The sequence below is a fragment of the Plectropomus leopardus genome, chromosome 3, assembly GCF_008729295.1.
Source record: "Plectropomus leopardus isolate mb chromosome 3, YSFRI_Pleo_2.0, whole genome shotgun sequence".
Classification (NCBI taxonomy): Eukaryota; Metazoa; Chordata; class Actinopteri; order Perciformes; family Serranidae; genus Plectropomus; species Plectropomus leopardus.
Genome location: NC_056465.1, coordinates 25,532,898 through 25,551,223, shown reverse-complemented (window position 1 = coordinate 25,551,223; position 18,326 = coordinate 25,532,898). Strand labels below are relative to the sequence as shown.

The window sequence follows — 18,326 nt, the reverse complement described above, 5'->3', positions numbered from 1 at the left end:
CACGTCGTAAAAATATTAAACAGATAAACATTGGCTTCATTTTAAGATCAGATTTCCCTTCTTTCATGCTGAAATGTGACAGCCATGTCAACACAGATGTCAGCATGTGTTTCTGTACCTGTGCAGGTGCTGCTTGTGTCCACTTGATTCCACGGAGGTATGTCGATATCAAAGTCCAGGTCTGGAGCGTCACTGACCTGAGGGAAAAAAACAAACAAAACATACACTTTTTAAACAACTGACAGAAACAAAGGTAGTGTCTGATCAACAGTCTAAGCCAGTGATACTCAATTTATAGTCCACGAGCCAGATTTGGGCCCCCAACCACTTTCTAATTCACAGTGAAAATTACGTTGACATACTGAGAACGTTTTTTCTTTCTTTTAATGTAAATAGGATGCCACAGTGCATAAAACGCACCAAAACAGAGTTTATCAGGGGAAAATCTCCCAGATTCCTGAACAGAGGTCCAGATGAAGCCCCAAATGTCCTATAATCCTAGAAACACCACTGCGTACACCTGACCTGCACGGAGCAGCTGCACCTGGCCTCCTGTCATTTTGCAAAAGTGGCCTCTGGGTAAGAAAAGTAAGAAAGTATCCCTAATTTGAAGCAATGCACATGTAAATATTATTTTTTCTTAGCCACAGGCAGAAAACAGTTATAAACAGTAGGTGGAAAAAACTTCAAGTCTTAAAACTCAGTCAAGAAAACTCAAAAATTCTTGTTATTGCCTCGTACATTATGCCTGACACCTACACAGTGTATGTGGGATGCTTCTGTGAAACCATGTTAGCTAATGGTGCACCTGCATCTCTGGCACTGTACCACCGTTAACAAGCACATTTCTTTCCATTTCAGTTGACAATATAGATTTGTATTCAGGGAGGATGATGAGTTACTCACGTAGCCAGCATGCTCCAGGGCCTGAAACAGATCATCGGCATCCCCCAGGTCATCAAACTCATCAAAGAGGCTGATGTCTGTGCAACAACAAGCATACAGCACAAAATATCAGTCAGAATCAGAAGAGGATTTCTTTATGCATGGTTCCAAGTAGTTTTTCACTTACAAGGGATTTGCTTTGGTTTTTAGTGCACACATTAAACATACAATTAACACATTAAAAGGAATGTGGCAAAGTAATGAGATTAGCCTTTAACACAAAAAGGCTAATCCTGCCCTTAGATATTAGATCTCATATTATCCCAGCAGCATGTGCATGCACTCATGTAGGGCTTTTAATAAAACAAATAAAAATTAGATATTAACTGGCAAAAAAAGAAAAGCTGCTATAAACTGTAAGGAAATGGGATCATCCAGGCAATATATCCTAGATACTGGACAAAAAATGCGACAAGATGAAAAAACAAAGTCCACACACTATAAAAATAATAAATGACCCACTTCCCTTTTTTTCCAAAACAGGTGCAGCTAACTATTTTTTCAGCCCAGTGTAAACAACATCTGCGGTTAAGAGCATTCAAGTGTTGTGTTTGTATCAGACAAGTGCACAGTGTGTGCTGTCTCCGGTCACATTGCTAGTATTTATTTATTCATTTATTGAGGAATAAATAGGACATCGCAAAGACAACATAAGAACAACAGAACATGAAAAAACATGCAGGACAAACTATATACAATTATTTACAACTATACATATATACAAAGGGGTATCAACCAAAGTATCAAACAAAAATGTTTAACGCATTACAAATGTCCAGTGTAATGTTCGGTTGTAATGTTTTTTTTCAATTTGAATTCTTGTATTTTGGGTTTCTTTTGAGTCTGTTTACATTTATGAATGTAATATTTCCCACAAAAATAAATAATTTCAATTTTTTTTTCTGAATGTCAAGTCCATTTTATCATACAAAAATATCATGTCTTTTGTCTTACGGAACCTTTAAACTAGTCAGTGTTTTAAAGAAACGTTCAATTTCCTTCCAAAATGATTAAAGGCATTCAAAAGATGAATGACAAATAATACTACTCATTGTTACACAAAACACATTTTTACCTACATCTCTAAACTAAGTGATTACCTGGTTGACAGGATAAATTAAATGTATTATTTTAAAGGAAACTTTAATTTTGTTGTTTTTTTGTTATTAAAATTCCAGATGCACTCCCACTCTTTATTGTTGTCGTCCAAATGGTTTGGCCGCTAGTTTCGTAGATTATTATTATTACTATTATTATTTATTTTTAGTGCAAAAAAAAAAAGGAAATAGGACACTACAATCAAAACATAAAGAAAGTCGCTGGTTATTATTTACATTACATTCCCGGCTCAGCAGAATACGTCATCATATCTACAGCTAGCTAATGCTAACTACATTAGCTAAAACTCGATGCGTTTGTAAACAAAAGTACAACAACAACCGCAGGCCTATTAACGCCCGACTCATCTTCAACCAGCAAACTTGCCACAAGACGTATATTAAAAGCACATTTCTTGGTTATATCGGACTTCTCGTTGCTGTAGCTAAACGTTACGTCTGCTCCCCGTTAAGATGTGTCCAGCTGACCGGCGCTTACCCCACTCTCCTCCGTGGTCGATAGACATGATGCCTGTCTCACTGTCCATCTCAGGGTAATGCTGATGATTTTCGAAGTCTACGGTTAATTCGGATGACATCCTCTTCTGAATTCATTAGTAAATTGTCTCAGACAAACGAGTCGCGATCGAGCTTGTAGGACTCATTCATGTAGCAGATGATTTGCATGGATCTTGTGGGGAAACTTCCTGTTAGACGCAAAAATACACGTCTGGTTTACCGTCAATCTACGGGTGCCACCGAGGGACCAATTTAAGAAACTAAAAACGTACTGTTGGGAATATACAAACTGGTGCTGCCTCATCCGGCCACAGGGCGGCAGGACGGTACTGCAGACTCTGCAGCAGGATTGAGCTTCATCAAGTTGACCTCTCGGTCAAAGTTCATTACGGGCAAGAGGATAAGTACATGGATTTTTCTGAACAACATGTGGCTTGGTAATGGTGGTTTGATATTAAATTTCTAATTGTAAATTGTATAATCAACACATTTTGGTAATATTGAGAGTCCAAACATTTTAACCCTTTGAAACATGGAGCGACATCATGTTTCTTGTGCTGTTCTCATAGGCCTCTCCAACCTTTGAACTGTGAGCAAATTGGTTTGATTTTTAAAAAAAAAAAAAAAAAAACATGGGGTAAGGGCAATGAGCAACTAAAAAAAAAAAAAAAAAAAAAACTCCAGGAATTGCAAGAAATTATTTAGAAAGTGCCATTAAAATAAGCAAGGGAAAATGTCATGGAAGAAAAACTATACTTATAATAATCATATTTCCATGTTTAAAATTATACTACGAAATCATTATACATTTTAAGCACTTTGTTGGGGTCATTTCTTTATTTTTTTGGTATTAATTTTCAGGTTTCAAGGGGTTTAATATCTGATTGATCTGAGCAGTGCAGGCTAAATCAAAATTTTATGTTAAGCACATTTCCAAAAGAACAATATTATTCTAGTGAAGGGCTTTTATGCATCATTATGCATCATTTTTGTGATTTTGTGTCTCTTTGCAGTACCTTTGTATTTCTTTGTGGTCATTTTGCCGCTGCATGTTGCAGTAATTTGAGTGACATTTTGCAGATGAAGGACAGAGGGGCCCCTTACACTTTGGGCCCCTGGGCCTGTGTTTAGTGGATCCATTTAGTAATCCATCCACATCTCCATCTTTATAAAATGCTTTGATGGGAGACACATCAATAAGTTAACTTTTACACATTTTTAGTGTAACATTCTTAATAAACTACATTTTTTCCAAATTAATTTAAAATGCTAGTCAGCCTGGGAAAGATCGTTAAGCAGTCTGCCGTCCTATCAGGACCACACTCACTGCAAGAACAGATGGGTCAGTGTCAACCATAACTGTGGTTGGAGTTGATGTGGATTTGATGGATGGATGCTTCCATGGAGCTTATACACCGCTGACGTGTCAATTCTGGTGTGAATTGTACTTTAGTGTCACGACAGGGAGTGCAAGCATCTGGCTTTGAACCCCTTTAAGCCCGTAGAGAGCCTGTTTGAGGACAAAGCCTGGTTGAAATGAAATTTAGGTTATCCATCATAACTCTGGTATGAGTAGGTAAGTGGATAAAATTTATTTATGTAGCACTAATGCATTTTTTATTACAAAATTAGGTTTAAAAAACAGAAAGATAAAAGAGAGATGAGAGCACCACTTTGATATAAATTAGAATTTCTATAATAATTTTTACAGGAAGATAAATATAAAATGCATATAAAATAAACTAGAATAAAAATAAAATAGAATAAAACGTACAAATTAGGCACTAGTTAGAAAGACGTGGTTGTTTATGAAGCAGGAAGGGTCTATTAAAAGACATTTCGTGTGTTTACATGTACTTTAATAACCTGTTTATGATCAGGTTTTTGGAGTAGCCCGTTTATGTGTTTGAGCATGTAAACACCATATTCCATTTATGAGAAACCCGAATGTGCTAGCTGTAGTGCTGTGAAAGAAACCTGGATGTATATGTGGACTATAAATAAACTGATTTCTTTGTGTTCATGTGAACCCTATATCTCAAATGTAATCATAGCCAGGATAAGCTCATAAATTATTATTCATGTCCATGTAATCACACTCAATATGGAGTCGCATTATGTAGGATCCAGTTTTTGATTTTTCTTTTTTCCACATAAAAGTTAGGAAATCTCTACTGCTATTCTGTGTAAATTAGGGGCAATATTGACTACTGGAGTACCGTTCTAATTCAGGCGATTTCATGCGACAGTTGTCAAAACAACCTATAAAAAGAACGTCTGTTTTGTCACATATGGTGTTTGTCCTGATAGGCTGTAGCTGTATCATTTGAATCAGCACATGCAAATGTCAGTGCATCTATAATTTGATCCAGCTCCACGAGTGCCTGCTGTGCCAAATGTTTTTGAACTGCTGTAACTGACTGTCACAGATGTAGGCCCTGCATGTTGTGTATATACTGTCCACATGGAAAACACAGTAATAGTAGGCCTATATCACACACTTGAAGAAAAGAACAAAACTATGCTATGTCAGCATCCTGTTGGATGCATTTCCAAAAGCAGCTTCTTATCTTGCTTTGTCAATCTGTAAACATGTCACAATCTCATTAGAACGACATGTATGTTATCTCTGAGACAGAATAAGCATTCTCTCACATCCTCTACAACTTTGTTTGTGACTTTTAAATGGCATGAGCGCAGCAGTAAGTGACATGGTGTGCTAAAAACCAGTGGCTGGGTTTAATCCTTCATGGGCATTTCAGGTCGGAGTGAGATTAACCTGAGGTGGTCTGGCTGATTCCCTGCTGGATTGCTTCAACGCCATTCTGCAAGAACAAGCCCCCGTCTGTATTAACTTATTACAGCAAGGTAAAGACTAATAAAGAGGTCAGCCATCTGCCTGGAGTCCGCGCTGCACCTATAACATAAACCTAATCAACTAATGTAAGCTATCTTGTTTCATGAATCACAGGGGAGTCCGGTGTAACGTTTATATGCTCTGTGACAGTGTGACTACGCGCTTTGTCCAAATCCAAGGTTGTTTTACACCTCAAAGTCAAAGTGTCAAACATTTCTTACGGTCTTAAAAATATAAGCCGTGTGTGTGGCTTTATCACATGATGGTAATGATAATGCACCCGTGTCAGATTGGAGTGATGTGATAATGGCATGGACGATGTCTTTAGTCTTTGGGCAGGTCTCGGCTCATCATATTGATTGTGTGTAAAGCCCCTCAGACTCAGATGCGGACAGCAGATTAACAGGTTAACCTGATTTGTTGGCAGAACGGTTTAACAGACACATTTTGTAAAATGGAGTGGAGGCTGTGGTCACATTGTTGTCCAAGCTTTTGTCTGAAGTTCATTTTTTTGACATGCATTGGTTGCTTAGTACTACTTCGTTATGTGGGTATCAAAAACAGGTGCTCTTTGGATCCAAAGACATATGAGGCCAAAAATGGAAGGAGAGGTTACACCTATAATTTGCTTTGTCAGCAAGTCATAACCAAAAAAATACCAAAGCATACTGCTTTATAGAAGTTAAAAAGACTTTTATAAAAAGGCTTAGAGCAGTGAAAAGGTGCCCCCCAAGCATTTTGTAATTCACAATGAAAATAAATTGATTCAAAGTGGGGATTTTTGTACTTTTAATGGGAATACAGTGCCAGAGTGCATTTTCAAAAGCATCAAAATAGAGCTTTTTTCTACAAGAAAGTGCCGGGGAGAAACTTGAATGTACTCAAATTCTAAAGACGTCTCTGCATACACTATAACTATTTGGGGTTGTTGCAACTGGCCCCCTGGCCTGCTGGCATTTTGCAAAATTGGCCCCCAGGCAAAGCAAATTGAGTATACAAGCACTTACATGTTTCAACTAACAGTTTTGTTTGACAACCTATTTTCAAAATATGAGAGCATCTTGATCATAATTTAAATTACTTTATTTTCCAACCCCTGGAATAAAGCTGATTCAATATTATCCTAGCATTATTATAATATTTAAATATGTAAATAAATACTAAGTTTTAAATAGATACATATTTTTGGAAAACTATTCAAACATTAAAGGAATATTTCACCCACAAAATGTCCATTTGTATATCAGTTAAGTCATGCCCTTTTACCTTAAATTAATAAAGAAAACTTTGTTTTTCTTGTATGCTTTCACAGCAAAAAAAAATATTGATTGACTGGGGACTGCATTTTATAACAGCAAAACTCAGTATTCAGTATAATCCACATCTCATTTATCCAGGCGGATACTCAGCAGCCTACTTCTCAAACACATGCAATTTTTCAAAAAAACCCCAAACACATTAGTATTAGTATTAAATTGTAAGGTCATAGCAAGAATGCATGTGTTTGGAAAGTACTGACAATACGACTGGATAACTGAAAAGTTGGTAAATGGATGTTTTGGTTGAGTTTTGCTGTTGTTAAACATCGCCTCCAATCAATCAATAAACCAATATCATCACTGTTCTCCATGGAAGCATGCAAAATAATGATTATCTCATGAATTCAAGGTAAGCATGACTCGCTGATTTACAATCATTTAGTATTCCTTTTATTCCCTTTATTTATTCCTTTTATTCTATCCTAGTATTCCATTTACATGAAAATGATAGGGGAACGATGCTACAATGGATTGTACCATTTAAAAGATTTCATTTAAACACGATTATCATGTTGTGACAAACAAAAACGCAGCCAGCATATAGTTTTATATCATGTTATTAAGATATATTGTGTAGCTCTACATAGGATGTTTTTTCATTGATCAGTTAGAAAAAAAAACAAGATCATCCAATTTGAACCCAACTTAAGCACTCAGAGTTTGGGCGGCTTTTTGTATCTTGTTAGCTGTAGTCACGATGGCTACAGATGATAAAACTTTACCTGCACATAAGAGAGCCAAGATTGTAATGAGATTAAACAGCATACCGAATCCACTTAGCATACACACAAACCTGCCTTTGCCCACAAGTTCTTCCACTACAATTAACAGGTAATGTCTGTGTGGCTGTAAGTTACATTGGGAATTGGTTTGCAGGATATAGAGCAGCAACTGTCAACTAACTTTAATTAAAACAATGTGAATGAGTAACAGTCAGGTCATGGCAGTTTACACTAAACTCATGGATGGATTAACATAAAATGCTCATGCATCATAGTAATCACCATTTTTGTGATTTTGATTTCTGAGAAACTGTATTTTGTTTTGTGTGTCTGTAATTTAGATTCTTGGCCTCTTTGGAAAGAGCAGGTTATTTTCAGTGGTGTAAAGTAACAAAGTAATAATACTTTGTTACAGTCCTTACGTTTTTTTTTATCTCTACTTAACATGAGTTTTTATATTTTTATATTTTATATTTTTTAGTTTTTATATTCCATAAAATTCTGACTGCTAATGTTTTATCAACAAAATTTACTTGTACTTCTTCTTAAATGCACAATGTAAAAATAAACTATTTGTTTTAACTTAAAAAAGTTAGTGTCTAGGCTGCCTTCAATTTTTTAACTTACTGAATTTTATAAGACAAGGTTATTCATTACAAAATCACTTCAACTTGTATTCTTAAATTCAGTCAACTTAAAATTTTAAGGAAGCCCAGACACTAACTTTCTTTAGGTTAAAATATGTATTTTATTTTTACAGTACATTTAATCATAATCATATAATCACAGCTACTTACTTTGAGTCAAGTAATATTCTAATATTTGACTTTAACTTCCACCAAAGTCATTTTCAGGGGGAAAAAAAATATCTATACTTTACTCAAATATAGCTTTCAGGTACTTCATCCACCACTGGTAACTGTACGTAAATAAAAAGAAAACTTCAAACCAAGACACTGCTGGCACACACAATGACCAAAGACAAAAAGCCCCAAGCTGGTGATCAGACAATGCCAACCTAATTAAGCAAAAAAAAAAAGGAGGAGAAACAAAAAGTAGTTGGTGTTATTTATGTGACAGAGAGCTTTTAATTAGTGTTTACCACCAAACAAATTCATGTAAGTTTGGCAGAGGCCTGTTTCTGTGTCGAGGGCCTGTTTTCAATCAAGTGCTCCTTATCTACAACATGTTTTTTCCTGCAGAGAAACTGAAACAGAGTTCATCTGTCATTGTCGATGTTGAAATAAGGTCTGGATATTTGTTTTGTGCAATTATGCGCTGGTGTTTTCATGAAATACTTAGCATAGTTGACATGCATCAAGTCCTTTCCTCCCATGTAGCCACACAAGGCAGAAGACTCTGTTGGTGAACCGCGAGCCCAGCAGTGAAAAAGAGCCAGAGAGGTGGTTACTCTAAGCAAAGAGAACCCCCTTTGCAAAAGGCTGTTCGAGCTACATTTCATCTTTTGTGTCCCAGATTGATGACCTATGAGATGGATGATGTTCTGTAGTGCTGTGTGGCATTGTCTTATCCCCGCTGACACAAAGAGGGGGAACACTTATCATCTCAGCCTTATGTATGGAGCAGGGGGCAGGGGTTGTCAGAATTGTGAAGAGGGTCCAGGAGGGCGGGGGGTAGCGGGGTCCCCCCCTTCTCGATAAAGCGTGGTGGAGATAGGCTAATGACAGCAGAGGCAGATGGAGAGAGCCGTCTCCCATGACGACGCAGCCAGAACCTCCATCCCGAAGCCAGAGGAGGACGGATACAGAAAGGGAAGGAGGGAAATAGGGGAAGAGGCCAAAAAGCGAGAGAAGGAGTGGAAAAAGATTTGGACTGTGTGTGTTGGATGCCAATCCATGTGATTATGTTCTTTGTGTAAATGCATGTGAAGTGTTGTTCAAAGGTGGCTTTAGTAGAGAGGCGGTTTGTTGCTCAGGTTTATGTTAACCTTTTAGCCACACAGTGACTTACTAGCAGGTGTCCCAGGTTTGTTGTGCTTAGTTTAGGATTAGGCTTCAGAACATTGTTTGGTGGGAATGGTGGTGTGAATACAAAGGGATTAGTGCAAAGGGTTGCTCCATTAACTGTGTGTGTGTGTGTGTGTGTGTGTGGGAGGGTGGGTGGAGGGCCCTGAAGTTGATGGATGAATAGCCAGCAAAATAAAACAGTTTTGCTCCAATTAGAAGAAAAAAACAATATGATATTGTACTACTACTACTAATAATAGAGCATAAGTAAATGAAAAATAATAAACAGAAACAGCACTTCAAACCAAAAGCTCTGATTCACTGCTCTTCAAAATAAAGTGGGTTTTTTGCAGTTTTGACACACTCACAAGTCACTTGCTGTACAGTCAGAACCCTAACCCACTTTTGGACCGCAATCCACCAGTTGGGAACCACCTCTTTCCAGGACAAGATGAAATAGTGTACACCATCAAAATAAACCAACAATAAAGAACAGACCAGAAAAGAACAGTGTAATAAAAAATGAAATAAAATTAATTAAAGAGGGATAGAGACTATAGCCTACAATAGATTATGGAATAAAAATAAGTACAAAATAAAAGGGTCCTTTTCGACAAACACTCCAAACATTGTGAAGTGACTTATAGAAATCTTTTTTTTAAAGACAATAAACTGTTAAAATTTCCATTCAAAAATTTAAAAAAGCTACTATTGATGAAAAGAGAAAAACACACATTTCCTCAGTTCCCACGTTCCTCTCCAAATGCACTGCAGAGGGGGAAAAAAGGCCCTACCAAAATCATCTCAATGCCTTGAACCATGTGCCACCATTAGGGACACACAAAGAGAGATCTGACAAATGACCATTTTAATGTCCCTCTTTGACTTTAATGAATTTATACGTTATCTGGCCCCTAATGGAGGCTGCGGTGGAGGGGCTGGCGCAAGGCCATAACAAATGAAAAGCTCTGATTAGTGTAGAATGAGCAGAGAAAAAATGCCATTCATCTTGGTTAGCATCCTCCTGTGCTCTTTTATGGGTCGCTGTTACAAGGACGCTGGAGCCGGGGGTGCTTGTCCCATTAGCGGGGCAGCCCAAAGGGCCCGCTGAGTGGTCAGCGGCCCGGCGTTGACGGAGCGTCTGCCCGCTCCGCAGTTCAAGACTGTGAATGCCTCAGTGCGGCTTGACTCCTGAATAACCTTCTGAGGTACCGGGAGCTTCACCCCTGCATGACCCCGCACTCTGAACAGGGGCGTGGGGGGACTCCGGGGGGTACCCAGACCAGGACTCACACCAGTATTAGGTAAACAGTGGAGAGATCCCCTCAGAGGAGGACGACAGGAGATTAAAAACAGTGTTTCACATTTGAAATTAGAAGCATGAAGTCATAGATTTAATAAAATTTAGTATTAAAATGCAGACAATAACACAGATTGACAATGATAATTTAGTATCTGAAAAGCAGATTATTTGATAAAGTGAGGGACTGTTCCTTATTTATGAGAGGGAAGGTGGGGTTGCAAAATAGGGAAAGGACTTTAAATCATATTTTAAGCACTGGGGAGGGAATTATGTCTCCCTACTGAGTTAAAGACATTATTTAAACATCATCTCTAAATTTTAGCTCTGTTACAGGCCAAGATTTATTCACTACATAGAGCCCAATTTTAGACAATATTTTAAAATAATCATTAGATATATTAAAAATACATAAACAAATGTAAATACCCTAATTAACAAAAGTACTGCATACTTCCATGTATACTTTTTTTTTTTTTGTCATATTCACCTTTTTATGTGTTTTTATGTCATATATACAGACTTTGTTTACATTTTCTCTTTAGGCTAAGACTAGACCTCTACTAAACTTTCACTTTTCAACCTTGAATACCGGAAATCTAAATGTTTAAAGACAAATAAAACTCAACGTTTAAGTATAATAGACATTTAGCCCATTACACGTCTTTTCAAAGTGAAATCGTTCAGTGGGTCGATTGGGCGTAGAAGAGGGACATTTAAGTTTAAATTGTTGTATTTTTTTATTTATTTTGATTATACTTAGAGCCCCCAAACCCACAAGTGGGTTTGAAAGCCATGTTTTCATTAAAAGTATATCCAAAATTACAACATTTATCATAGCAATAAACTGTAAAATATGATTACAAATGGTGAAGGAAAGGTAATTTCCCCTGTGCGCTTAGCAAAGTTTGAGGGAAAATATTTGTAGTTCCAGGGAGGGTCATGATATAAAAAACACAGCTCCATCCCAGCCACCCATCTATGCTGATAAATAACACCCTAAACAAGAAATCACAATAAAATCCCTAAACAAGAAATCACAATAAAATAAAATAAAATAAAACTGTTTTTCATATCTACTGTGAGGGTCCAAGAACAGAGGGATGTCATATGTTGTAAAGCCCTTCCAGTCTATTTATGATTTGTGATTTTGAACTTTATGATTGGGCTACAATAAACTTCATTAATCTGTAAAAGCACTTTGGGTTGCCTTTTGGGTATAACATGCTATATAAATAAATTTACCTTGCCTTGCCTAGACAATAAATTATAAATAAATGTAAATAGTGTGGTCTGTTAAAAGCGGGTCATCACAATATGCTTGTTGAAATTATCAAAACTGCTCAAAATACTCACAACAGAACCTTATTTAAACGTAAATCTCTTGGCATATATGTTTACATTTCCTCATTAGACTTGCTGTAGTTGTTTTTAAAGGAGATTTTTCAGATTATGTTGGAGGGGGGAAAAAAGGCTGCATTCAAAAGCACCACCGTCTGTTTTCCCCTTGTTGTCGTAATTCTGGGAAGCAACATTTTACTGTGGAAATATTGCAACACGGTGTCACTGCAGGAGATATGTTTCGTCACGATCGTGTTGGTGCTTGATATCGACCACTGTTGTCATTGGGAGAAGCCCTGTTTGGCCGCCCCCCCCCCCTCGCTGGGCCCCGTGTAGAGCCGCCTTGCAGAGTTGAGTCGGGCTGGGAGAGGAATGCGTTGGGATGCGGAGCAGCACTGACTGGAGGAAATCGACGCAACAACTCGCACAGTATGGACAGTAATGATCCGTATTTACACCTCAGTAAGTACCCCTCAACGATTTATCTAGAGCCCGGTGTGCGTGCTGTGTTTCTCGCAAAGCTGCTGCATTTTGTGAGGACTTGAGAGAGTGCGTTTGTTTCATGGCGTCTTCTCTCACAAACCGCGAGCTGTGCGCGAAAGCGTTCGCGGACTTTAACCACCGACTCTCGTCTGTGGGACCGGTTTTTGTGCTTCTCTCTTTCTGCTAACAATCGTTTCGGGCAACTGTGCCAAATTAAAAACGAAAGCTGCGACCAATTCAAAAGTCAGGTGATCGTGGTTGTGCCGGTCAGGCAAGGTCAGAGGTTGGCACTTTAATTGCGCTTATGTAATTTATGGCGCTTGTCGCGCGTCTCTTGCTAAACTGTTTGAGACAGAAACACAATTTATTGGTCTGGGATGACCGTCAGATCCACAGGAAAAAAATGCACGAAACTGCCGTGAGGAATGGCGGATCTGTGCTGATAAACAAACTTGTACTTTGTGGTAAAAAAAAAAACGAGTGCAAGACGCGCCCAGGTCAGAGCTGTGGCTTATATGCAGCTGAATGACAGCATGATGCGATTTTGCCCAGTAAAGCTCATATCTGACTTTGCCCTTGAACCAGCTGATGCCGTTTTTCTTTTCTGTGTTTTTTGTGACAGCCCAAAATTCACAAGGAAATATGACTCCAGTGTGGAGTTTGCAACATGTGGGATACACGCTGTGCATATCCTACTTACAGTGTGCCAAATAACTGTCTGTTTTTGTTCCTTCTTTAGATTATAAAGTCTATCTGGAGTGAGAGTCTGAGGCTATTTGAGCCTCACTGAGTCACACACTATATGCATCATTTATCATGTGATGTTTTTTTTCTCTCTCCCTGAAAGATACACTCATTGTCAAACCCCACTGCAGCAGACATGTGCCATGTGCTTCTTTTAAACCACTTCTTCTGAATAATAATAGTGTGGCGTTAAAAGGAAACAAATAAAACCCCAGTCTTTGAAGACAGAACTGTGCAACCCCTTTATGTTATCACAGATATCTCGGCACCATTTTGAAGGGGCTGAAAATTGTTTCCATAATGAATGTGGCTCCCAGGGGACTGAGAAAGACATCTGGATGGAAGAGCATGTAGAGGGAAGCCCACAGCGTACAGAGGAGCAGTCCCTCTGGGCTGCAGAGCCTTTCTTGTCTGTCTTTAAAGTCTCTGATCAGACAGTAGTGACAGCTCAAGATTTATGCACATTAGGGCAGCAGCAGAACAGTGCATTAACTGTGCAGATGTGATACTGATCCTTATTTAAGTAGGCCTAAATATGAATTATTTGTGCTTTGACTGATGTTACTGTCTGGCTACGGTGATATAAAACTGTCTTTTTTTCTGTTATTATTTGGAGCATTTCACTTTCACATCTAATTTGCAACTTTGGTTGTAATTGATACATTTCTGATTTAACTCTTTGAAATCTGAGCACATTGGTCAGATTTCTTCCGAAAACATTGGAAGGAGGCAATGAGCAACAAAAGAGGACCCTTCGACCCCAAAAATGAGCAAGAAATTAGTAAAAAGTACAAGAAAATTATTTGAAAATTTGTGGGGGGAAAAAGGTTAAAAAGGATGTAAAAAGTGCTTAAAAATCTCATACTTCTATAAAATAATTTTAAATATGTAATTATGATAATTAGCCATAAGTACAGTTTACCTATACATTTTCCCCTAGCTTTTTAAAAATTATTTTCTAAATCTTTTTGCTAATTGTGGAATATTTATTATCAAGTTTTTCATTTCCTTTTTCCATGTTTTTTTATTTTTATTTTTTTATAGAAATTGCACCAATTTTTCCCAGGGTTTAAAGTTTAAATACTTGTGAAATGTGTCTGAAAGCAGCACAAGAAAAGTGATGTCGCTCCAAGTTTCAAATGAGTAAATTCCCAGTGTATTTCAGTGTTTAGAGAACTGATTCGAAGGTACACAGAGTTAAAAATGTTTCATGTTAAGGAATCTGATCAGCCTTGGTTTCAGTGGAGAGTTTTGTTGTCCCATTATGGTCCTACAGTAATGCAGCTTTCCCAGCCTGCAATGACTCGTAATTTTAGTTAAATGCTGAATATTTGTCATTTTTGAATCAGCAATAAAAGTGCTGGTAGTGAAATAGCATCAGTTGAACCTAATGAGGACACTCCTTATCTTTTAGTGCATTTACATGAAAAAAGTTAAAGCCACCAAGCTGTTTTAAAAGCCACAACCACTGAGAGAGCATTTCCAAGGAGGAACTGTCCTTGTTTTGTCTGTGTGTTTGCACACAACCATGATTTATGATGTATTTTTGCATCAACAGCCCACACACGAAAACATTCATGAAAACAGGGCCATAATCCAGACTCACTCCTTGAATGGGAGGCGATCACTTGAAAATGAATCTGTCATTAAGTCAAAAAACAGTCTGATGATTTTGCTTTTCAGCTCTTCCCAGACATGTTATGTTTCAGCAGGTTTGATGACACAGGCCAGCCCCTGAGCTTAAAGTAGAATCAGCATTTTTTCACTCCCAGCACTTCAGCATTTTTTTTTTTAAATTTTCCATCAGTGGAAGTGATTCTAAACGCGCTGACGACCCACTCGCTACTTTTGACAGTGAGAACCTATTTAGTTTGCAGATCTGGGAAGTCATGGCAGAGAGAAGAATGGGACGAGAGAGTGAAGGGAGCAAAATAAAGGGGAAGTGCATGTGTGTGTGTGTGTGTGTGGAGGGGTAGGAGAGAGAGGTCACCCTAGTTGATGTGAACTCTCATCACTTGCCAGGGGTCACCACACTCAGAGGCAGAGAAGGACACACACTACAGGTCACACACTCACGCCTCAACTTCACAGCTGCAAATATACAGCGCTTCTGTATGCATAGCTTATTGCAGCAAAATGTGACCGTGATATCATGTGACATAAAGAATGTGGGTGGTACAATTTGACTGTGAAGTGCCGGCAGTATTAAACCGGCTCTCTAACGGCAGATCCCAGCACAGAGCGTTCCCCCACCCACTCCTGCAGAGTTAAATAAACCACACAGGTAGAGAGGCGTGGCTTTCTGCAGGTATTTGCTCAAGAATTCTGTAGCTTGAGACCTCATGTTGCCTCAATGCAGACGCATGCATTAGCACACAATGCACACAATGAGTTTATTCCCAGGCGCTTTTGATTGAGTGTGTGTATTTATGTGTCAGTGTAAAAGAGGCTGCTTGTCTTGACTGTGTGTGTGTGTGTGTGTGTGTGTGTGTGAGAGTGGGTGCTAATTGTGAGAACAGGATGAGGGAAGAGAAGGGGCGTAAGGAGGCCATTCTCTGGGCTAATTGCCAGTAATTAGTCATTAGTGAAGAAGGTCAAAGCCTTGATTTAATTCCAGCTTTAATCAAGCAGAGAACCTTGAAAGGCCCACGGGCTGCGGCGGACGGTGTTAGGTTATGAGATGTACGAAGCTATTTCTTCGCTAATTATGCAGTAACAACATACATGTCACACATGGACGCACATCAAACTCTAATTTTCCACACATATCCCTCTGATCTAAAAGCGTCTCCTCGCTTTTTGCCTTTAATTAATTCATCAATCGCAAAGGCATAGCAGCCAAATATATGGCAATGTTTTACATCAAGTGTTGAATAAATTACCGTCTCAGTGTAGAGAAAATGTGACTATTTTCATGTGTACACACATGGAGCAATAGCTGTTGATGTGTGTCTAAAACCAAAATGATTCCCAGTCGTCACCACCAGAGTGTTTTAAAGGGAAACAGTCTTGGTTGCCCATTAACAGATTAAGTGCATAGGCAGTGGTGGAGGAACTATTCAGAACATTAGATTTTAAACACACAATAATTAAAAGTCCTGCATTCAAGCAAAGCAAATGTATTAGCAACAAAACATAAAGTTTAAAAGCAATCATTATGTAGACTCAGCCTAGTCAGCAGAAGAAAATGTGGAAAATATAAGTTTCTGCAAACCACAAATATGTTACAATTGCATGTTTCATATGTATGTCAATGTTTTTAATGTTACAAATTATAAGAAGTCTGCCTAGTTGCAGACAAACTAACAACAAAGCTGGTTGTGATTGAGCAAATCATGCTGTGTTTCCAGCAGTATTTAGACACCAATCACGGATGTTGTTCAGGAGCCCATTGCTGTGTTTTGAGCTGCTTTTTAAGTACAACAAGCAGTTGTAGAGACGTCACTGCTTTCTAGGGTTGTTCCCCGAAACTGGGTATTTTAAGCCAAAACATGGCGGTTTTTCTTACCGTAACTTACGATTCTTTGTTGTGACTAAACTTAACCACATGAACCTCAGCATAGTTGAAATGTAAAATTTCAACATACCTGCTACACACAAATGTAACACGCTCATGGTTAGCAGAAACATCATATAGGAACTCCTTTGCCACATAATAACGTGCAAATGTAACCTATGTGATAGTACCAAATTCAGGGACATGTGGACATGCAGTCTCTGTGAAAGCACTGAAACAAGCCTCCACTGATTTTTTTTTTTTTTTTGCTTTCAGTTTAATAACCAAATTATTCAGCCCATTTTAATGGCAGTGGAAATAAAAGTTGGAAACAAAACCTTTAATCCAGGCTTTTTTGAGGGCCCCCCCCCTCCCACTTTTCCCCCAGCTCGATGTCCCTGTATGTACTGTGATTTTCCACAACATCCTTTGATATAGATAATGCTGAAACGATGAATCACTTAATGAATAGGTCAATCAATAGAATGTTAACACTTCTTCTTACTGGGTAATCATTTCATTCATGAAGAATAAACACCAGGCAGTCTCCGATTGGCGTGTAGGCTGCGCAATTAGTCACTTTATCATATGGTAATCAGCAGATCACTCAACGAGGAAAACAATAGTTTATTGATAATGTATACACAAAGTCGGTCCCAAAACAAGTATGATGAAAAAGTCTAAGCACTGCAGCACTCATCAGCATTACAAATAAGAATGGGGCTGATGAGGGGAGATTTATGACTCAGTCGCTTCGACTGACCAGGCAAACAGTTCTTCATGGCGCTCTGTGCCGAGCAACAGGTAACAGCTAAGAACATTATGTCTCATTAAACCTCTCCATTGAGAGACATGAAGAACACCTCGCTTGGCTATTTTGAGTGATCTGAGTGCCATTTAATGCCTACTCCTCATACCCAGACACATCGATACAACACAAAAGCGCACGTAGCTGTTTGGGCGAAAAAAAAACCAACATATTTTTCTGGTATTTTCTGCTATGTGCTCATCTCTTTTTGGACTGCCTTTTCATACAGATGTCCACTCAGCTGAGTTTGCTACATGAAAATGTTTTCAAAAATCACTCCTGGAAACAAGAGTAGGACATAAAGAGAAAAGTGTCCTCTCGAGACAAGTTTAGAGCTGCAAACTGCTTTTGCTTTTCTGTTTTTCCGTAGACAAGTATGCAAGACGCTGATGACAAAATATCAATTAGTAAATCCAAGAGTGTACCATGAATTTAAAGTTGTCATTTATCCTTCTCACATCTTCATAGTCTGTGATACACCCATGAATGCTAATTATGGCTCTCAGGGTTAATTTGGCATGTTTTATGTGGGCCACGACACGCTATTCTAACACAGCATGCATTTTAGAAGGACTGTATTATTTTAGCTTCTTCCTGTGGGATTTGTTAAGTCTGGTAAAGAGGCAGAAAGTGTCTCTTGTCTTTCTCCGTCTTGCCCTCATCTGTGTCGGCCTGTTGAGGCTCTTGCCAGGTTACTGTCACTGACGGGATCTGGTTACCGGTGGCTC

The 18,326-nt window shown here is 38.4% G+C and overlaps 1 protein-coding gene across 1 annotated transcript in view; it reads right to left on the bottom strand.

Annotated features, from left to right (window-relative positions):
• The window catches only part of atf6 (activating transcription factor 6), a 40,723-nt gene extending 37,962 nt beyond the window's left edge, over nt 1-2,761 (bottom strand). The window contains exons 1-3 of the mRNA XM_042481521.1: nt 2,542-2,761; nt 907-983; nt 119-197 (exon numbers count right to left, since the gene is read on the bottom strand). Of these exons, the coding sequence (XP_042337455.1) occupies nt 119-197; nt 907-983; nt 2,542-2,641 (256 nt within the window). The 5' untranslated portion in view covers nt 2,642-2,761. The remainder of the gene's footprint in view (nt 1-118; nt 198-906; nt 984-2,541) is intronic.
• Nucleotides 2,762-18,326: the final 15,565 nt, after the last annotated feature.